Source organism: Saccopteryx bilineata, chromosome 2 (genome assembly GCF_036850765.1).
Source record: "Saccopteryx bilineata isolate mSacBil1 chromosome 2, mSacBil1_pri_phased_curated, whole genome shotgun sequence".
Taxonomy (NCBI): Eukaryota; Metazoa; Chordata; class Mammalia; order Chiroptera; family Emballonuridae; genus Saccopteryx; species Saccopteryx bilineata.
In genome coordinates this window covers 362,521,607-362,545,078 of record NC_089491.1, presented here as the reverse complement: position 1 = coordinate 362,545,078, position 23,472 = coordinate 362,521,607, and the positions used below count along the sequence as shown (strand labels likewise).

At 40.1% G+C, this 23,472-nt stretch overlaps 1 protein-coding gene across 1 annotated transcript in view; it reads left to right on the top strand.

The window, feature by feature from the left end:
- The window catches only part of EFCAB5 (EF-hand calcium binding domain 5), a 129,798-nt gene that overhangs the window by 32,922 nt on the left and 73,404 nt on the right, over positions 1-23,472 (top strand). Inside the window, exons 5-6 of the mRNA XM_066258326.1 lie at positions 8,082-8,658; positions 20,721-20,877. Of these exons, the coding sequence (XP_066114423.1) occupies positions 8,082-8,658; positions 20,721-20,877 (734 nt within the window). The remainder of the gene's footprint in view (positions 1-8,081; positions 8,659-20,720; positions 20,878-23,472) is intronic.

Genomic DNA, 23,472 nt, shown 5'->3' with positions numbered 1-23,472 from the left:
ACCAATGAAAGAGGTGCCTCTTCCGGAAGTGCAGCGGGGGCTGGATAAATGGCCTCAGGGGGCCGCATGCAGCCAGTGGGCTGTAGTTTGGGGACCCCTGCGTGACATTGTCAAATAAAAAAAATTACAACAGCCAACATAACAATAGCCATCTGGTGTGAATGAATCAAAATTACACTTTTTTTTTTTGGTCAGGTTGGCAAAAAATATATACTTTAGATGTGCTGCAAAATTTTAGTAACTAGTTTATGTGTGCCATGAGATGAAAAAGTCTGAAAATTGCGGCCCTACATAATAGAATGTAAAACTATTATGTGAAACAAAATAAAACATAAAATAAAAACTATTGTGTCATTTTTATTAGGTATATAGTCCTCAAAATTTGCCCTTTAAAAATATAATTCTAACTCTGGCTGGTGGCTCAGTGGATAAAGTGTCATCCTGGAATCTCAAGGTGCCGGCTTGAGCCTGGGATTGCCAGCTTGACCTGGGATCACTGATTCCCAGGGCCACTGCCATGATCCTGTGGTGGTGAGGACACATATGAGAAGCAATCAATGGCTACACAATTGAATGGAACAATGAGTTGATGTTTCTGTCTGTTTGGGAAATAATTTAAAATGTGTTGCCTTAACCTTCTATTAATATTTTTGAGGCAATTTTATGACTTCATTTTGTACTTATACAGAAAATTAGCTAAGACTGCTGACTAACACATATGAGACAATCCATTAATCCAAATGTAAAATGAGGAACTGTAGTGATTAGACCCACATATTGGTTTTCTGTTTCTTCTTTTTATCCTGTTCTTGACCACACATTTATTCTGTTTGACTTCTATCCCCATCCTTAATCAAAATCTCACATAATTATGCAGATTGAAAATTTATACAGCCAAGCCTGATGATCTGTGGTGGCGCAGTGGGTAAAGTGTCGACCTAGAACTCTGAGGTCACCAGTTCAAAACCCTGGGCTTATCCGGTCAAGGCACATATGGGAGTTGATGCTTCCTGCTCCTTCCTCTTCTTTCTCTCTCTTTCTCTCTCCTCTCTAAAATAAATAAATAGAAAGAAAGAAAGAAAGAAGGAAGGAAGGAAGGAAGGAAGGAAGGAAGGAAGGAAGGAAGGAAGGAAGGAAGAAAGAAGGAAAGAAAGAAGGAAGGAAAGAAAGAAAATTGATACAGTCAAGAAGGCAACAAAGAAGTGGGCAAGACACTCATCCCTTTCACTAGTTCATCTAATTTTAGATACTTAGTGAAATCTTGTACAACAGAAATTCTTTACAATATTTACAATTTAACAATTTCAAGTAACTGCCGTTCCTTTCAATTTGTTTTACAAGTATCGAGTGTTTAATATGTGATAGGCTGTGCTAGGCTGAATTACAATAATAATTAGTGAAGTATTTCTAATAACAATTTTTTTATTTAATTTTTTTTTTACAGAGACAGAGAGAGTCAGAGAGAGAGATAGATAGGGACAGGCAGACGGGAACAGAGAGAGATGAGAAGCATCAATCGTCAGTTTTTCGTTGTGACACCTTAGTTGTTCATTGATTGCTTTCTCATATGTGCTTTGACCGCGAGCCTTCAGCAGACTGAGTAACCCCTTGCTCAAGCCAGCGACCTTGGGTCCAAGCTGGTGAGCTTTTGCTCAAACCAGATGAGCCCTTGCTCAAGCTGGTGACCTCTTGCCTGACCTGTGGTGATGCAGTGGATAAAGCGTTGACCTGGAAATGCTGAGATCGCTGGTTCGAAACCCTAGGCTTGCCTGGTCAAGGCACATATGGGAGTTGATGCTTCCAGCTCCTCCCCCCTTCTCTCTCTCTGTTTCTCTCTCTCCCTCTCTCTCTCTCCTCTCTAAAAATGAATAAAATTAAAAAAAAAAAAAAAGCTGGCGACCTCGGGGTCTCAAACCTGGGTTTTCCGCATCCACTGCACCACCGCCTGGTCAGGCTAATAACAATTAGGAAGCATCTTCTAAACTATAAATTGCTGTGTAGATACTAGTTATAATTTTTAGGTGCTTACCTTTCCCTGAAATGTTTTCTGTCTTTTTAACCAGTTAAAAGCAACAATTGACTATTTCTTATTAATACACATTTTAATATGTATACATTAAGAACCGAACTTTCCAGAAAAAAAAAGAGCCAAACTTCCCAAAACTCATTCTGTAATTATTGTAAACTTAGTACAATTTTCCCAGCATCACTAACTTTTAAAAAGTTTCTTTGCAAGTCCCTCTCCACCTGTCTCCCTTTTGCCCCATACCAGTTTCTTGATTTCGCTTCCTCCTCACTGCCACGGACATATACATACTTTGCCTTTACCTTAATCACTTGGGCCAGGTTTATGAATAAACTCTTACTTTAAACATGCCAAAAGAAATTTCCTGTTCTTGTACTTTCAATTTCTGTTGTTTTCCACGTACAGTAGAGGGAAGTGTGTTTTGTTTGTGTAAGTCTATTCATCCTAGAATATGATATACACTGAAAACATTGCATTCCTTGTTGCAATATTAAATGCAATGCAAAGTACTTAGTTTATTCAGTGATCAATTACAATTAAAGCTAATATTCCGAATCACCCTTTGTGAATGTGCATGTGTGTGTGTGTGTGTGTGTGTATATATATAAGAAGTGGAAAGAGGAACTGTTATTATAGTTTCAACATGTCAAAGGAGGTTTCTTTATCCTTCTTATGTATTTGTCAAAATGATGTTATCTTGCCAGGCAGCTCCCAGAATGTGCTCAAATACATATCTTTGCAAAGAATATATTGTGGTTAAATATACCACATGAATTTCTCATTTCTTTACCCTAATTATTTTAACTTTTAGACCATGAACTTAACTTGTATTTTGAGAAAAAAAATTTTTTTAAAGCTATAAATTTGCCTGACCTGTGGTGGTGCAGTGGATAAAGCATTGACCTGGAATACTGAGATTGCCAGTTCAGGACCCTGGGCTTGCCCGGTCAAGGCACATATGGGAATTGAAGCTACCTGCTCCTCTCAATTTCTCTCTCTCTCCTCTAAAATAAATAAAGACAGCGGTAGAGCGTCGGCCTAGCGTGCGGAGGACCCGGGTTCGATTCCCGGCCAGGGCACACAGGAGAAGCGCCCATTTGCTTCTCCACCCCTCCGCCGCGCTTTCCTCTCTGTCTCTCTCTTCCCCTCCCGCAGCCGGGGCTCCGTTGGAGCAGAGATGGCCCGGGCGCTGGGCATGGCTCTGTGGCCGCGGCCTCAGGCGCTAGAATGGCTCTGGTCGCAATATGGCGACGCCCAGGATGGGCAGAGCATCGCCCCCTGGGGGGCAGAGCACCGCCCCTGGTGGGCGGGCCGGGTGGATCCCGGTCGGGCGCATGCGGGAGTCTGTCTGACTGTCTCTCCCTGTTTCCAGCTTCAGAAAAATGAAAAAAATAAAAAAAAAAAAAATAAAAAAAAAAAAAAATAAAGAAAGAAAGAAAAATAATTAAAAAAAAATAAAAAATAAAAATAAAAAGCTATAAATTTGTTCAACTCTGTTCTCATTACACAGCCTAAGATTAACAAAGTTGTGTAGGAAAACGTCTTTCCCTATAGCTACTGAATTTAATTCTAGTAGTATTTAGTAGTGCTTCTTTTCTTCTGCTGTCACAGTAGTCATTCTACATTACGGAGAAATGTTAAGAAATCCTGATAAGACCAAGCCAGCTGAATTTCAGACAGGGCCTGTGTTTAAAGAGAACATCACACAGTTTGTTGAATAGCCCTGCTGGGTCAATTTTCACCAGTTTAATCAGGAGCCAGTCCCACTAATGTTATATGCCTTAAGAATGAGTCCACTAACGCTTATTATAATGTGGATTATAATTCATTCCTATTTTGGTCCTTAAGTAGGATTGTACTATGGCCATGCCCAGCAGTGAGCCATGCACTAAGTGCAGGAAATTATAAAAGTCACTTAAGGCTGGACCTTTCAAACTATGAATTAGGAATTCTTTTGTGTCCCTACTTATTTAGTTGAAAGCATTTATGCCCATAGTGCATAAATGAATAGGTCTTTGTATGTTAGAAGGTGGATTAATACAGGAGTAAAGGTGTGTGTGTTGGGGGAGAATTCGAAAGGCTTTTAATTCTATGAAGAGTTTAGGAAAACAATCCTGAAAAAGAATTTCAATACTTAGCATAGTACTGGGTACAATAATAACTTCTTGAGTGAATGTATAAATGAATCCATCTAGCTATAAAAAGTTTAAGAATACCCAAGCACAGACCCACTAAAACAAACAAACAAACAAACTTCAGTACCTGTTTGAAACTATATTTAACTGAATCTCTGAATTAATTTGCCCTTGGGGCACTGCTGTAATTTATGATCCTTGAATTCAGAGGTCACTACATTAAAAGACAACTGCAGATAGGCTTGTTCAGAATCCTGATTTATTGGCCCTGCTATTGCTGTACCTCCTTTGCTTTTCTTGGTTTTATGACCCTAAGAGAGAAGTGTTTCACCAGAGTTGTAACCAAACACACATTTATCTATTCTGCATATCAGAGAGGACAATGTAAGTACCAGGATTATTGCTTAGCAACCTATAATAGCCAAACACATTAAAGGAGCACTAACAGTCTGCAACAAAGACAGAGAACACCCTAGTTCATGTGGGAGTTTACTAATGATCCATGGCAGATGGGTAGATATTAATTTACTATACATCTGTAGCGCTACTCTTTTTTTAAAAAAAAAATAATTAATTAATTTTAGAGAGAGAGGAAGAGATAGATAGAGACAAAAACATCAAGCTGTTCCGGTCTCTGTGCTGCCTGAGGATCGAACTTGCATATTGGAACGATGCTCTAACTAAGCCATCCGATCAGGGCTGTAGCACTACTCGTACAGGAGTTGAAGGAATAACTGCCTTGGGTTGTGCTGGAAAGGTTAGAAGCAAAGAGAGTGCATTAGAACCTGCAGGCTTAAAAGAATTGCTCTTTCACACTTATTTAAAGCCAAAATATGAACAATGTATATTAATGAGCAATGTTACAAAATAGAATGGATCCCTCCCTCCCACAAAGTAGTTAGTTTGTTTCCAAATTCAACTGAGAGGTAAAGGAGCACATTATTCTACCCTCCTCACTTCCCCATGTTGGAATAAGAGAATTAGCCAAGGAGGAAATAAAAACTTGGGAGGGAGGTTCATAAATACTATCTACTTGTGGATTTAAGACATTCTTTAGTTTAAATGTTGGCTTTTCAAGGCTTTCTTTTAGACTACTCAATTAGACTTTTTTTTGGTCTGACAGTTTCACAGATTTTCTTGTGTTTAAAGACTTTGACTGGTCAGGTTTGAATCAACCCCCATCCCTGGATCTAAATAGGTGAGGTCAGCCCCATCTAAACCAAATGGATTAAGAATGAGAGAATGGTGATATTAGCAACCAAGATCTGAGCACTAGGTATCCAAACTTTCTTAATAGTCTTTAATAACATTTAATTTTTAAAGGTTTATTTATTGATTTTTAGAGAAAGAAGAACAGGAGAGAGAGAATAAAAGAGAGAGAGAGAGAGAGAGAGAGAGAGAGAAACACTGATTTCACTTCATGCACTCATTGGTTGAATCTTATATGTGCCCTGACTGGGATTGAACCCAAAGCCTTGGCGTATCAGGTCAACCCTCTAACCCAGTGATCCCCAACCTCCGGGCTGCAGACTGGTACCAGTCCGTGGGCCATTTGGTACCGGTCCGCAGAGAAAGAATAAATAACTTACATTATTTCTGTTTTATTTATATTTAAGTCTGAACGATGTTTTATTTTTAAAAAATGACCAGATTCCCTTTGTTACATCTGTCTAAGACTCACTCTTGACGCTTGTCTCGGTCACGTAATACATTTATCCGTCTCACCCTAAAGGCCGGTCCGTGAAAATATTTTCTGACATTAAGCCAGTCCGTGGCCCAAAAAAGGTTGGGGACCACCGCTCTAACCAACAGAGCTACCTGGCCAGGGCTTTTAAACATTTATAACATTCTTCTTATTTTCTCTAATTTTCTGCTCTGAGAATATTAATTATAATTCCATTAGAGACTGTTTTCACTTATTCTATTCATGGTATTTCATTGGGTAGTATTAATTATTGCATTTGTTGAATTTAGTCACAGAGATAGTTTTCTTTAAAAAGCCATAATTTGGCCTGACCAGGCGGTGGCTCAGTGGCTACAGCATCGGATGGAACCCAGAGGACCCAGGTTCGAAACCTGGAGGTTATGGGCTTGAACATGGACTCATCCAGCTTGAGTGCAGGGTCATTGGCTTGAGGGTGGGATCATAGACATGACCCCATGGTTGCTGGCTTGAGCCCAAGGTCGCTGGCTTGAGCAAGGGGTCACTCGCTCTGCTGTAGTCCCCCAGTCAAGGCACATAAGAGAAATGAGAAAGCAATCAATGAACAACTAAGGTGCCACAAGGAAGGATTGATGCTTCTCATCTCTCTCCCGTTCTAACTTTCTCTTCTGTCCCTCTCTCTGTCTCTTTCTGTCTCTGTCACACACACACACACACACACAAAAAGTCATAATTCATAGGTATATGTGTGTGCTCTCATTTGCATTTGTAAATCCCTGGTTGCTCTTCTTCTGTGGATGGTGTTTTTGTTTTCCGTACCTGCTGCCAGTGAGAATAGATGAGGGGTGAGAGATGTACAGCTAATGAAGTCTGTCAGCAATTTATTTTCGCTGTCTGCCTCTCTGTCCCAAACCACTTTGTCCCAATGCAAGGCTGAAAGACTCTGGTGCCTGATGAATAGCTGGGGATGAAGAGACACAAAAAGTCAATCATTCCCATGCTACCCATATCTGCATTCTTTAAACTTGGGGTGCCTTAAAGCTGCTCCCAGATTTCACAGTGTAGATTTTTCTCCTGTATATTTTTAGTATTATATTTTCTTCAATCCATCTACTTCAGCCTACCTTACATTTTTCAGAGACCTTCAAAAATTTCTGACTACTGAAGGCCTACTTCGTGATTGCCAGCATTCTTATGGTTATATTAAAACACACACATACACAAAACCTTTTTTGTCACTTCTAGAAATTTTGGTAAGGAGGGAATATATGTGCCTGTTTTAATCCAGGTTCTTGATCTAAAATTTCCATACTGCATTTTAAAAAATGAAAATATGAAAGAGACTGGAAATATGAGAGTGGTAAGAAATATATATGTGTGGCAGACTCTCTTCAATGTCCACTCAACAGTCATTTCCCTACCTTTTTGCCTGCCAACTGAACCTCATTATTATAGCAGATGAAAATCACCTGATATCAGAGAACTTGATCTACCCTGACATGAAGGAATAAATTATGATTGGTCAAAATTATTCAGGCCCTGGCCGGTTAGCTCAGTGGTAGAGTGTTGGCCCGGCATGTGGATATCCTGGGTTCAATTCCTGGCCAGGGCACACAGGAGAAGGGCCCATCTGCTTCTCCACCCCTCCCCCTCTCCTTCCTCTCTGTCTCTCTCTTCCCCTCCCACAGCCAAGGCTCTACTGGAGCAAAGTTGGCCTGGGCGCTGAGGATGGTTCCATGGCCTCCGCCTCAGGCACTAGAATGGTTCCGATTGCAGTAGAGCAATATCCCAGATGGGCAGAGCATCGCCCCCTGGTGGGCGTGCCGGGTGGATCCCGGTCGGGCGCATGCGGGAGTCTGTCTGACTGCCTCTCCGTCTTCTCTTCTTAGATAATAAAATAGAACCTCAAGAGGAGAAATATCCTTTGTTCTCATTTTTTTATCCCCATAAAGAAGTGATGCCTGGACCTGCAATAGGTATCTTGTGATCCTGAGGTACAAGCACAAAAAACGAATAAAAAATAATGAAACAGCGAGGTACTTAATTGAAAAATACTGAGAGCTGAATAACTTCTGATTAAGTCAACAATAAATGTCTTTATAGTTAAAGTCACCGATATCTGATTTTCTGTTACTTTCAGCTGTTTGAATACATCATGTAAAGAGAGATTATTTTTTCTTAATGCTATTCTAAACTAGCATAGATTAAAATCTACTTCTAATATTTCTTACACATTTCACTTATTTTTCCCCCTCAGAATTAAACATAGAGGAGCAGCCAAGCATCTCAACTGGTTCAGTAAAGGAATCTAACATTGAAGGCTCAAAGAATATTGTGGTTAGAAAACCTGCAAAAGTGCTTTTTGATGTAGATCAAACTGTACTGGATTCAAAGATAGAACAGCCATGGAAGAAAAATCTTTTTGAAATATTGGAAGTAAGAGCTCAGGCGATGCAGCAGAAAATAACAGCTAAGGATAATCAGAAGAAAGAACTAGAAAAAAAGGCTGAAAAAAAAATCCCTAAGGATAATTTGGCAAAAGAATGGTTTAATACTGAAAACATGACACTAAATACTCGTGTATATTTGCTTGACAAACTTTTACCTACCTTAGTTGTTGGAATGGAAAAAATGTTAATGCAAGTGGAAAAAAAGAAGCTTTTGACAGAAGCTGATATTCCAACTAAATTTGATCCAATTAATTATTTGGGGGAATACTTAATGAGAAACAATCCTTATTATATCAAAGGCTCAGGAATGTCTGGTTATCAGAGGGTGATGAGAGATGTCACAGAAGATTTGAAGATACATGTCACTAACACTATCTGCAACAGGTACAATTTGTTATATTTTCAGTTGATGATAAAGCTTCTTACATTGAAAAGCACAAAGAACCGTAATATACTCATGCAAACTTGGACTAAAAATAAAGCATCTCTTTCTATGGAGCATGCCCGCACCTTTTCCCACCGCTTCTTTCCCCAAGGTTCTCTCTTTCTTTCTCTTTCTCTCTCTCTCTCTCTCTCTCTCTCTCTCTCTCTCTCTCCCTTCAGAGAACGCCCAAACCCCTCTCCTTCCTCTATAGCTCACTTCTACCTCTGTAACTTTCTAAATAAACTTTTTCTTATCATTTGGGGGGGAAAGGACATAAGCAATTTTATAGTTATTTTTAAAGTATTTTATTGAGCTACTACTATGTACTTTACTATTTATGAGGCACTAATGAAGACTAATGAACTATATTAAATAAGTTTGTTGCATTTACAGATTTAATTATCTCACTAGGATCTCAAGTGTCTGTCTCTCTGCTTTGGAAAATAAACGGTATGAGTTGAGAGTAGGGACTTTTTCAAAATTTAACTTTTCAGATAGGCAGCGTATTCACCTGGATCAAAAACCAAAATACTCTGGGCCTGTAGTAGAGCAGCATATAGAGCATTGACCTAGAATGCTGAGGTTGTCGGTTCAAAATCCTGGGCTTGCCCAGTCAAGGCACATACAGGAAGCAACAAGCAAGCAGTGAACAACTAAAATGAAGCAACTATGCTTCGTGCTCACCATCCCCTCATTAATAAATGTTTAATGTCAAAGTACCCTAGCAAGGTAGCTCAGCATTGTCCTGATATGCCAAGGTTGCAGATTTGATCCCTGGTTAGGACATATACAAGAATCAAGCAATGAGCGCATAAGTCTGGAACAATAAATCAATGTTTCTTTCTCCCTCTCTCCCTTCCCACCTCCTTCCTTTACTCTCTCTCTAAAAAATCAATCAATAAAAAAATTTAAGCAAAATATATAGTTATACAGTGAACAGTTTCCTATTCTTATCTTCCAATTACCCAGTACTTCACCTCTGCCATACTAACTTCTGTTCTTAGTTTTCAATGGATCCTTCCAAAGTTACTATATGCATACATAAGCAAATGCAAATATGGGAACTTGATTTTCATCCTTTTATACAAAAGCATCTGAATAGTTCTTTTCTTCTGGTTTTCACCTACCTTTTATCTTTTGTCATGAAATGAATTTTTTAAAATTTCTACATGGTTGAATTAATTTACTTTTATTTTACGGCTTCCAGATTTTGAGTCATTGTTACATTTCAAGATATCAAAAGAATTCTACCATGTTTTCTTGTTTTTCTTCTTTTCCATCTGGGGCCATGCTTGCAACTGAGCTATTTTCAGGTGATGGTTAGATATATTTATACATGTGTTGAAATTTGTGCAGCCATGCACCAAAAATGTTAACTTTACCGTATGTTATTTTCAAAAGCAAAAAAATTTAAACAGTAAAAGTAAAAATTATTGAGAACGATTATTAATGTTAGTTTGTCACCCTATTCCAGAGAAGTAGGGCCTATTATACTATAAATTTTCTCTTCTCCACCAGTCCTGATATATAGTCCTGACCCTAGAATGAGAGTATAAATGAATCAGGAAGTAGATCTAAGGGACCTAAAGCAAAAAATTGAATATTTTCCTGTGTGGCAGTTATAGCGACACATATGCAGTTCTGGCTTGGTAATGACCTCTGATCCCTATGTCTGTAGCTCATTTCATAATCACTTGAGATATCTTTTTGGAATTTTTCCTGTGACTCTCCTTTATTAGCCTTTGGACTATTAATAGGACACTTAATCAATGAAAAGAAAGAATCACAAAGAAATACTCCATAGAATTACTTTCTCTGCCACAGCTGCATAAAGGAATAAATAAGCCAGTGTAAATGCTCAAGCTTTAAGGAAACAAACAAAGTGAAAACTAAAAGGGAAAGAGACACATGCCTTTATTTTACTTATAATAATTCCCTGCAAATTAACTCATATACAGTGTTCAAGGAATTTACACAGATTATGTGACAAATCTGTTGTGTATGTTTCTGTTGGAATGTGGTATCTGCAAAGGGTTTGAAAGTTTACTTCAAAGTACTTACTTTTTGTATTAAAAAAACCCCACCCAAACCTTAAAATGTCTAACTCATCCTTACAAGATGCCGGCACAAGGAATTGGCAAGGCTGAGGGAATGTTTCATCCTTGATAGGGAGCTTTCTCAATTGTGAGGAGACAGTGACGTCCTAGACTGATGTCTGTTTGCCATACTCCGCCCCAGCTGCCATCTCTTTACTGAGCCAAACCCTGTGCTTACATTATGCTAGGAAATCCCAGAGATGTTTCTCTTGAGGTGATATTAATATTAATGATCTTGTCAATCCATATTGATTATTATATGTTATCAATCCAGTAAAATAGATTATGCCAAAAGTGAGCGGGTAGATGAAAAGTTTTTTAAGTGAGAGAAGGGGAGATAGAGAGATAGACTCCCGCATGCACCCCGACTGGAATCCACCCAGCAACCCCCATCTGAGGTCAATGCTTGAATCAACCAAGCTATCCTCAGCACCTGAGGCCGACATGGTTGGACCAACCAGGCTATCCTCAGCTCCCAGGGTCAATGCTTGAACCAACTGAGCCACTGGCAGAGAGAAGTGAGGAGAAGCAGGTGGTTGTTTCTCATGTGTGCCCTGACTGGGGATCAAACCCGGGTGTCCACACACCAGGCCGATGCTCTATTCACTGAGTAACTGACCAGGTTGAGGAATGTTTTTGTTTTGTTTTTATCTAGATTTTTTTTTTCTGAAGTGAGAAGCAGGGAGGCAGACACAGACTCCCATATGCACCTGACAGGGATCCACCCAGCATGCCCACCAGGAGGTGATGATCTGCTCATCTTGGCCATTGCTCAGTTGCCACCGGAGCAGTCTAGCACCTGAGGCAGAGGCCATGGAGACATACTCAGCCCCCGGGCTAACTTTGCTCCAATGGAGCCTTGGCTGCGAGAGGGGAAGAGAGAGATAGAAAGGAGAGAGGGAAGGGTGGAGAAGCAGATGGGCGCTTCTCCTATGTGCCCTGGCTGGGAATCGAATCCGGGACTTCCACATGCCAGGCTGATGCTCTACCACTGAATCAACCAGCCAGGTCCTGTTTTTGGTTTTTTTTAATAGTATTTTAATAACTATTGTACACAAATGTATGTGATAGGACTTTATCCAAAACAGGTTCTATTTTTGTTCAACCTGAAACACAAAAATAATATATATACACTGACTAGTTTCACATTAATTTCTAAACTACACTGTTACATATGGATATATTCCATTCTTAATTACTTAGAAATTCAAGTACTTAGGGATCAAGAAATCCCAGTCTCCCTGGATGCTATCCTAATATCTTACACACACACACCCCCCACACACACACCCCTGCAACTTGATGTTGAATGAAGCTATAGTCATACTTCAATGGCATCAAATATTACTAATGTTAAAAAAGACTGAGGTAGAGTTCCTGAGTCAGCTAGGGCTGGATATCTGGCATAATGTCTAACAAGGTATGTTAGTACTAGAGTAGAAACATCTAAGACTATCTAAAATGTTTAGAAATTCCTAGTATTTGCCAACAGCTCTATTGATTCATTTTAAACTGTCCAGTAACTGATATCCTCAAAACAAGATAAAATTTTTTTCTGTTCAGAGAAAAGAACAGACTGAAGACCCTACATGCACCTCTTAGTTTCTAATGGCTAAAGACCTTACATGCAACTGCCTTGGGTTATATATCTTCTATCCTAGCTCAGTCTTACCCCATCAAAACAAATGCTTCCTAGCCCTCCAGGGAGGATTATTCTTACTCCTTCCAATATTAAATTGGAACATAACCATTTCATTTGGACATAAGAAATGCTGACCTCAAGGCTAGCTTCAAAGTTTGGAGGCACTAGATCAGAGGTATCCAGTGTGTAGTGAATATAAGCTCAGACCACCAAGTCTTGACTTAGTCTATCTGGGCCATATAGACTGCATTCTTTATGCACATCAGTTTATGCATATCAACTAATCAAAACCACCAGCCAAATGTCCTCTCCTCAAATCTAGAGTGCCAGTTTCTTTGTCTAGAACATCCTTCCCCTATTTTCTCTAGATTGCTAACTTCTCCTTGTCCTTCAAGAATCAGCTCAAGTATCACTGCTGGGATACCTTTTGTAACATCTAATATGGATTAGCTACTCTTAGCTATATATTCCTGAATCACCAATAGGCTCATGTCAGCTTTTAGCACACTGTAATGTAATTGTTGATATATCTCCTCATTATCTCTTCAAAGACAGGAATTATTTTCTATCACACCTGTATTTCCAATACTGAGCACAATATTTGGCATGAGTTGGGGCTTAATAAGTGTTTGTTAGCCTGACCAGGTGGTGGCGCAGTGGATAGAGCGTCGAACTGGGATGTGGAGGACCGATGTTCGAGACCCCGAGGTCGCCAGCTTGAGCGCGGGCTCATCTGGATTGAGCAAGGCTCACCAGCTTGAGCCCAAAGTTGCTGGCAAGGCTCACCAGCTTGAGCCCAAGGTTGCTGGCTTGAGCAAGAGGTCACTTGGTCTGCTGTAGCCCCCCCCCCCCCCCGGCAAGGCACATATGAGAAATCAATGAACAACTAAGGAACTGCAACAAAGAATTGATGTTTCTCATCTCCCTCCCTTCCTGTTTGTCTGTCCCTCTCTGACTCCCTCTCTGTCTCTGCCACACACACACACACACACAAAATAATAATAAGTGTTTGTTAGATGAATGAATTAATAACTTGAATTTACTGAGGAGTCATCACTCAGTCAATAAGTACTTTTTTTTTTTTACAGAGACAGAGAGTCAGAGAGAGGGATAGACAGGGACAGACAGACAGGAACGAAGAGATAAGAAGCATCAATCATTAGTTTTTCATTGCGCATTGCAACACCTTAATTGTTCATTGATTGCCTTCTCATACGTGCCTTGACCGCGGGCCTTCAGCAGACCGAGTAACCCCTTGCTCGAGCCAGTGACCTTGGGCTCAAGCTGGTGAGCTTTTGCTCAAACCAGATGAGCTCTCGCTCAAGCTGGCGGCCTTGGGGTCTCGAACCTGGGTCTTCCGCATCCCAGTCTGATGCTCTATCCACTGCGCCACCACCCGGTCAGGCGGTACTTTTTTTTTTTTTTTTTTTTTTTTAGTGAGTGAGAGAGAAAAGAGAAACAGAAAAGGAGACAGAAAAGAAGCATCAACTTATAGTTGGGGTACTTTAGTTGTTTATTATTGCTTCTCATGTGTGTCTTGACTGGGGGGCTCCAGCTGGGCCAGTGACCCCTTGCTCAAGCCAGTGACCTTGGGCTCAAGCCAGTGGCCATGGGATCATGTTGATGATCCCATGCTCATGTCGGTGACCACACGCTTAAGCTGGTGAGCCTGCGCTCAAACTGGATGAGCCATGCTCAAGCTGGTGACCTGGGGCTTTTGAATCTGGGACCTCAGTGTCTAGGTCAATGCTCTAGTCATTCTGACACCACTGGTCAGGCAGTCAATTAGTGTTTATTGCATAATTACTGAGTCCTTATTGTTGAGCCATACCTAATAAGGAAAGAAAAATCAAAATTTGGTTTTTGTCATGAGGAACTTGTAAAGTATAGTTGAAGAAATATAACTAAAACACAGCTAAATTTATCAAAATAGTTGTCGATATGCACTCTCCTCCCTTCCCACATATTTCTCAACATGTTCTATCTGGCCTTTTCTCCAGGCTCTCTTCAATAAATTGCACTTATCAAAGTCACAATGTTCTCCATGATCCCAGGCCCAGTGGAAATTATGCAGTCCTCATCTTTCATGACCTCTTAGCAATATTTAATAATGTTGACCATTTTCTCCTTGAAATACTCCTTCCTCCCTTCCATGACATCATTCATTACCAGTTTCCCTTCTACCTCTGGTTGGTCCTTCTCAGTATAAGACCTGGCTTAACCTGACCAGGCGGTGGCGCAGTGGATAAAGCGTCGGACTGGGATGCAGAGGACCCAGGTTCGAGACCCCGAGGTCGCCAACTTGAGCGCGGGCTCATCTGGTTTTAGCAAAAGCTCACCAGCTTGGACCTAACGTCGCTGGCTCGAGCAAAGGGTTACTCAGTCTGCTGAAGGCCCATGGTCAAGGCACATATGAGAAAGCAATCAATGAACAACTAAGGTGTTGCAACGTGCAATGAAAAACTAATGATTGATGCTTCTCATCTCTCTCCGTTCCTGTCCGTCTGTCCCTGTCTATCCCTCTCTCTGACTCACTCTCTGTCTCTGTAAAAAATAAATTAATTAATTAAAAAAAAAAAAAGACCTGGCTTATTCTCTGCTACCTAACCTTCAAAGATCAAGGTTCATTTAAGGAATGGTGCTAGGTCCTGCTCTCTTATCACTCCATAATCCATCTCTGAGTGCTCTTATTCCAGCACATGACTTCAGTTACCATCCGTACACCTATATCTTAGATCTATAGCTCTAGACTGAACTTTTTTTTTTTGAGCTCCAGACCAGTATATGCCATTATCTATTCAAAATCTCCACTTGGATGTTTCACAAGCACCTTCATTTCAAGTCATTGTCTTATTTGGTCCTCCATCCAGATTCTCAAGACCAAAGTCCAGAGATCAGCTCTGACACTGTCTGCTTCCTTACTGCTCACTTCCAGTTAATCATTAAGTCCTGTTGATTTTACCTCCTCTCAAATCTGTTAATTTCTGACCTTCCCCACTGTGCCTACCCTAGTCTAAGGTATTGTAACAGTCTCCTAATTGGTATATTTACACCCATTCTTGCTCTCTTCCAATCTATTCTTTACCTGTATCTGAAGTGACTAAAATTTTTAAGTTAAATTTAATGGGGTGACATTGTTTAATAGGATTGTATAGGCTTTAGGTGTACACCTCTATGATACATGATCTCTATACTGTATTGTGTGCCCACTACCCTTTCCTCTGGGAACCACCATCCTATTATCTATGTCTCTGAGTCTTAGTTTTATATCCCATTCATAAGTGAAATCATATAGTTCTTAATTTTTTTTTACTGACTTATTTTGCTTAGCATAATATTCTCAAGGTCCATCCATGTTGTCACAAATGGCAGTCTTTTATCTTTTCTTAGGGCTGAATAGTATGTACATCTTATTTATCCAATCCTATAACAAAGCACACGTTGGTTGTCTCTATGTCTTGGACACTGCATAAAATGATTTCTTTAAAATGTTAATCTTAATCATGTTTTTCTCCAATGTGAAAACTTTCCAATCTTTACTCTTAGGATAAATACCCAAATCTTTAACTACTTCCAAAGACCTTCCTTGTACGACCCAGTTTCTAACTTTCTTTCTTGCCTTGGCTCCTACTCTTTTTTTTTACTCTTTATAGTCCAAGGAAGCAGGATTTCTTTTAATTCTTCTAACATATTCTGCTTCTTCACACCTCAGGATATTTAAATATGCCATTTCCTCTGCCTGTTATCACTCTTCTTCCTCTTTAATCTAGTCTACCAATCCTTTAGAGTTCAGTTCAGTTCAAATATTACATCATTTTTGAGTTAACTAACCTATTCTAACCTAGCTTTTGCCCTCATCATTTAAGTTTTGTGTGTGTGTATTTACATAAGCTAATTATGAGGTATGTCTTAATTTGGAGTAATTAACTAATGTTGAAATCTCTGGAATTAATCATCAGTATTTAATGGGGAGGCTGTGATAAATGTTCTTCATCATTTTATAAACTTCCAAACAGGCCTAATTATTTATTTGTTCAAATACCAATGATTAACCAGTAACCTAGATTTTTCTGAAGTCATTACACCTTATGTTAGGAATTTCATAAGAAGATCTATGTTGAATAAACAAAAAGAAAACAATAATTAAGTATAATAATTAAGTGGACACATTCCATATGTGGATTTTTATAGGAATACTCATCACAGGAATAATTATGGACATACGCTAAGAATGCCAAGAAGTCTAGTTTAGCTTTGTGAAACTAAGACCACCAGAGCTTAAAAACAGTTTATTAACTTGCCAAGCAAGTGTATATAGAACAGTGAATATTTCACTGAATAGTTTGCAGTAGAGGAAAATTTAGGAGTTTTTAAGTATTAGGAAAGGAGCACCATAGTATATATTTACTTACAACAGTTGATAAGTATCATAGTGTATAGGACAGAGTGAGTCCATAAGTATGTACGTGATCAATTAAAACAAGTTCCACTGTTCAGCAGTCAAGAAAGAGCATTCAAGCCCTGGCCAGTTGAATCAGTGGTAGAGTGTCAGCTCTGCATTTGGATGTCCTGGATTTGATTCCCAGTCAAAAGGAAGGAGAAAAGAAGCAGAAGGAGAAGCAACCTTCTGCTCCTCCAACCCTCATCTTCTCACATCTCTCTCTCTCTCTCTATCCCTCTCTTCCCCTTTTGCAGTCATGGCACGGTTGGAGCAAGTTGGCCTGGGGCACTGAGGATGGCTCCATGGCCTCACCTCCGGTGCTAAAATAGCTCAGTTGCCAAGCAATGGAGCAGCAGCCCCAGATAGGCAAAGCATCACCCTATAGGGGACTTGCCAAGTGGATCCCATTCGGGGTGCATGAAGGAGTCTGTCTCTCTGCCTCTGTATTTCTCACTTAAAAAAATTTTTTTTGGGCCCTGGCCGGTTGGCTCAGCGGTAGAGCGTCGGCCTAGCGTGCGGAGGACCCGGGTTCGATTCCCGGCCAGGGCACACAGGAGAAGCGCCCATTTGCTTCTCCACCCCTCCGCCGCGCTTTCCTCTCTGTCTCTCTCTTCCCCTCCCGCAGCCAAGGCTCCATTGGAGCAGAGATGGCCTGGGCGCTGGGGATGGCTCTGTGGCCTCTGCCTCAGGCGCTAGAGTGGCTCTGGTCGCAATATGGCGACGCCCAGGATGGGCAGAGCATCACCCCCTGGTGGGCAGAGTGTCGCCCCTGGTGGGCGTGCCGGGTGGATCCCGGTCGGGCGCATGCGGGAGTCTGTCTGACTGTCTCTCCCCGTTTCCAGCTTCAGAAAAATGAAAAAAAAAAAAAAAATTTTTTTTGGCCCTGGCTGGTTGGCTCAGTGGTAGAGCGTTGGCCTGGCGTGCGGGAGTCCCAGGTTCGACTCCCGGCCAGGGCACACAGGAGAAGCACCCATCTGCTTCTATACCCCTCCCCCTCTCCTTCCTTTCTGTCTCTCTCTTCCCCTCCCGCAGCCAAGGCTCCATTGGAGCAAAGTTGGCCCGGCGCTGAGGATGGCTCTGTGGCCTCTGCCTCAGGCGCTAGAATGGCTCTGATTGCGGCAGAGCTACGCCCCAAGATGGGCAGAGCATCGCCCCCTGGTGGGCATGCCGGTGGATCCTGGTCAGGCACATACGGGAGTCTGTCTGACTACCTCCCTGTTTCCAACTTCAGAAAAATACAAAAAAAAATTTAAATTTTTTTTAATTAAAAAAAAAAAGCATTCAGTTAGGTCTAGTAATGGTCTAGTGTACAGGGGTCACTCAAAGTTCGTGATCAGTTATCCACTTAAGCAGGTTAGAACCAGTTTTAATGAAATACAATACTCAGTTTTGATATAATTTAGGATGGGGGATTTTTATTAGATAGCTTTTGCTGAATAACAAAGTAGCTCAAAACTTAGTGACTTAAAACAATGATTTATTTGTTCATCATTTTGTAGGTTGGTAACTTTATTCTGGGCTCATGGCTTTTTTCTGCTCCACATGGTATCAGTTGGACTTACTCATGCATTGCAGTAAGATGTCAGTTGATAACCTTAATCACTTGTCTGTTAGTTGACTGACTGTTTGCAAAAGCAATGAAGGTAACTGGATCATCATCCAGAGGACTAGTCTAGCTAGGTTCATTTCCAAGGTGGTGGTGGAAGGAATCCTAAGTTCAATAAGAGGACAAGCCCCAAAGTCAAACACTTTTCTTCTTCTCTTTTTCAATTTTATTGTGATATAATTGATAGCATTTTTCAACTTTTTTCTTGCACCATGTTTGCTAATGGTCCTTTGCCAAAGCAAATCACATGGCCACAGCCAGACACAAGACTACAGAAATAGGCTCCATCTCTTAGTGGGAGGAGCTGCAAAGTTACATTGCATACAGATATGCATATAGCAATGAGAAAAATGTGACCATTTTTGCATTTTAACACACTGTAGTTTCTTTTCTTCTTTCTAGTATTCTTAAATGTGGATTTATAATTACATTTATACTGTTTACAGGTAGGTCTATTCTACACTGCCCCAAATTAAGAGTTTTAGATGCTATGGAGTTCTGTTGGTTGATGTGTATATCATCTTAAGATAATGCAGACTACAGAAGAGAACTTCTATTCATTCACTGAATGTTACATAATCAATTTAAAATCCATTTAGATTATATTTTGAGTCTCATGTACAATGGCCCTGAAACACAAAACTAGATTTTGTTTCTAAATGTGGTTATTAAATAAGTGGGAGGAAATGATGTCTGAGCTGAGGCCTAAAAGATATGGAGGATCTAGTAAAGCAAAGAAAGAGATAAAAATATTTCTGGCAGATAGAAATATGACAGAAACCCAATTTTGTTAATTCATTATTGTGTTGCAGTGATCAATAGGCATAAGAATCTGAAAATACCAGTACTTATTACACAATTTTGCTTACTTAACTGATCTGCATTGGACTCTAAGCTGTATAATAGCAGAATCCATAGTAGGTGCTCAATAAATGTTTGTGTAATGACTGAATAAATGACTGACTTAGTGAGTGAAAATGAGAAAAAAGCTAGAAGAAAAACAGACACAGAATAGAGAGTCATGTAGGAATGAAGACAGGAATTTAGGATAATGCTTTATAGAGACGGGGAGAAAGGGGAAAGAGTGAGAAGTAGAGAGAAAGACAGAAAGGGAAATAGACAAAATAGCAGAAGGAGAAAGAATAGTGGAAGAGCAGAAGGAGAGTCAGCTAAGGAAGAGACTGGGGGCTCTGAGATAAATAGTAGAGGTTTGGCTGCTTAGCAGTTGTATAAGAGGAACTTAGCATTTCCTTTAAAATACTAATTAATTCTCCAGCAGTTCAGAAACAGGCCCTTCTACATTATTAAACCACTTGCCTGTTTGGGTTTCAAACTTCAGTTTATTTTTGAAGGCTTATTTTCCTAGAGAATTCTGAAGACCTTATATGAGCATTAAGTAATGACCTAGATTTTAGATTTTTTTTAAAATTAGGGATATACAAATTGTAAGTTCTTACTGAAAATTCCTCTGCTTTTCAGTATTTGTCAGATTACCTTAGTCTTTCTTCTTTGAAAGATGAAGACCTCCTTCAAACATTATTGAAAAATTATATTTCAAACCAGCAGCTACATATATTATTCTGAGCCATTTTGGTGTTTCAATCAAACCAGTTTGGGGGTTTTAAAGTCCTAATAAAGATAATGAACACAGGGACAATTAAAATCATAATTCTTTTCTCACTTTTTAGCCAGATAATATAGCACTGTCTGAGGACAAGGGTAATTATTATGTTCAGAGGCTGTCAAAATATTTAACCCTGGCTGGTAAAGGAAATATATATTCCTAGATAGAAATCAAAGGTTTGGTCCAAGGCATCAGAATTACTTGAGATGCTCATTATAATGCATCTTTCAAGCTCCCACTTACACCTTGAATCAGAGCCCTTCCACATAACTTCTGCATCCAGGGAAGAGAGAGACCCACCACCTTAGGCCTTAGTACATTTAACCTTGCTTTTAGTGTACATGTGGCAACTTCTAGAGCTATTCTTAGTACTTCTTAAATATAGTATTTAGTTGGTAAAATAAGGCCTACCTCTATAAAAAAAAGTCAAATAATAGTAGAAGGCAGCCTATGATTAATGTGCTGTTAGGCTTGAATCAAGAACAATTTCATGGAGAAAAGACAGGCACAAAATTTTTACAAGGCTCTGGACTCTTGTATTCTGACATTTGAACAATCTGAATCCAATCCAATGGTCTTAACTCAACAAGTCTTCTATTTCTACGTCCTTCAGAATATCCAAGATGAAAGAGAAGGTTAAAGAGAAACAAAAACAAAGAGAAAGCATAAATGAAGTCAAAGTCAAGGTGGCCAACACACGAAAACAGGCTCTGCAGGAGCAGTTCAATGAATGGATCCTAGACCCCAACGGAACAATTCCTTTGGTAGTGGTAAGAAAGAGGTTGTCTGTGAGGGGTAGGTGGGGTGGAAGATGAGAGGGTGATTGTTAGAATACTGAATAGAATACTAAAAACCTCCCTCTAAATTTTCAGTCCTGCTGAGGTAACTAAATTCTTTTTATTATTTATTTATCTATTTGCTTATTTATTTATTTATTTTAGGTGAGAGGAGGGGAGATAGTGAAACAGACTCCCACATACACCCTGACTGGGATCCACCCAGCAACATAATCTGGGGATGATGCTTGAGTACTAAGCTATTTTTAGCACCTGAGGCTGACACGCTCAGACCAACAGAGCTATCTCAGTGCCCTGGGCCATGCTTGAACCAATCAAGCCACTGGCTGTGGAGTGGAAGAAGGAGTAAAGGTGAATAGGGAGGGGAAAAGAAGCAGATGATTATTTTTCCTGGGTGCCCTGACTGGGACTTGAACCCAGGATGTTCATACTCTGGGCCAATGCTCTATCCACTATGCCACTAGCCAGGGCCTTTTTTTTTTTTTAAGATTCTAATTATTGATTTTAGAGAGAGAAGAGAGAAAAAGAAGGGGGGAGCAGCAGGAAGTATCAACTCATATCTTGTATGTGCCTTGACCAGGCAAGTGACCTCAGTGTATCCACTACACCACGTCAGACAGTACTCAATTCTTGACATATCTAGTCCATGAGAGTTGATTTCTTTAATTTTCTCTCTCGTTTGTTTGTTAATTTTAGAGAGAGAGGAAGACAGAGAGAGAGAGGGAAAGAGAGAAAAAGAGACAGGAACATAGATCTGTTCCTGTATGTGCTCTTACCTGTGATCAAAACAGCAACCTCTGTGCTTTGGCATGATGCTCTAACCAAATGAGCATTCCAACCAGGGCTAATTTTCTCTTGAGTATTTTTAAAAATTCTAGCTATAGTTCTAAAATATATTGACTCTGGCTGAGGTTCCTAAACTCTTCATTACAGACAGTCATAGCTTTCATTTGTTTGTTTTTTGTATGCATATGACTACTTCTGTGGGCTAAGAAACTATCTTTTTTTTTTTTTCTAAGTAAGAGGAGAGGAGATAGACAGACTCCTACATGCGCCCTGACCGGGATCCACCTGGCAACTCTCCTCTGGGGCTGATGTACTGCCCATTTGGGGTCATGCTTGCAACTGAGCTATTTTTAGCACCTGAGGCAGAGGTTCCAGGGAGCCATCCTCAGCACCCTGTGCCAATGTGCTGGAACCATTTGAGTCATGGCTACAGGAGGGGAAGTGAGAGAGAGAAGGGAGAGGAGTGGAGAAGCAGATGGTTGCTTCTCCTGTGTGCCCTGACTGGGAATTGAACTCAGATATCTATACACTGGGCCAACAATCTATCCACTGAGCCAACCAGCCCTAAGAGACTATCTTAGTCCAGAAGATATCTTTAAGATTTAAATGTTTTCTCTTAGGTATATATATTGAATAGATATGAGAATATGTACTGCTCAGATAAAATGACAAGCATATTTTTGGTTCAAAGTGAATTATTATTTATTGAATTTATTGGGGTGACATTAGTTAATAAAATTATATAGGCATCGGCCTGACTGGTGGTGGCACAGTGGATAGGGCTCTGATCTGGTATGCTGAGGTCCCCAGTTCAAATCCCCAAGGTCACTGGGTTGGGTGTTGGCTTGCCAGCTTGAACATGGGTCAGGGACTTGAAGCCCAAGGGTCGCTGGCTTGAGCAGAGGGTCACTGGCTAGGCTTGAACACACACACCCCCAGCTCCTGTTAAGGCATGTATGAGAAACAATTAATGAATGGCAGGAGTGAAGCAACTATGTGTTAAGGTTTCTCATCTTTCTCTTCCCTCTCTCTCTCCCTTCCTATCTTTCTCTCATCAGTAAAACAATTATATAGGTTTCAGACGTACAATTCTATCATATATCATCTGTATATTGTATTGTGTCTTCACCACCCCAAGTCAACTCTCCTCCCATCACCATTTATCCTCCCCTTACCCACTTTTACCTCCTGCCACCCGTCTTTCCATCTGGTAATCACCATACTGTTGTCATTGTGTCTGAGTTTTTTCTTAATCCTGTCCCCTTTTCCACTCAGTGTCCAACCCCCGTCCAAGAGAATTATTAAAAATAGATCAAGAAAGATAAGCCACAGACTGGGAGAAAATATTTGCAAAACACATATCTGATAAAGGACTATTATCCAAAATATACAAATAACTCTTAAAACTCAACAATAAAAAAGCAAACAACAAATTGAAAAATGGGTAAAAGACCTAAACAGACACTTTCCAAAGATATCCAGAGGCAAATAAACATATTAAAAGATGCTTCACATATAGTATCAGGGAAATGCAAATTCAAACAACAGAATACCACTATTCACCTATCACAATGCCCAAATAGAACACTAACACCTCTAAATGCTGACAAAGATATACTTTCATTCATTGTTTATGGGAATGCAAAATGGTACAGCCACTTTGGATGATAGTTTGGCAGGTTCTTATAAAACTAAACATACTTTTACCATATGATCCAGCCATGTTTCTAGGTATTTACACAAAAGAGTTAAAAACTTATGTTTAGGTCCTGGCCAGGTAGC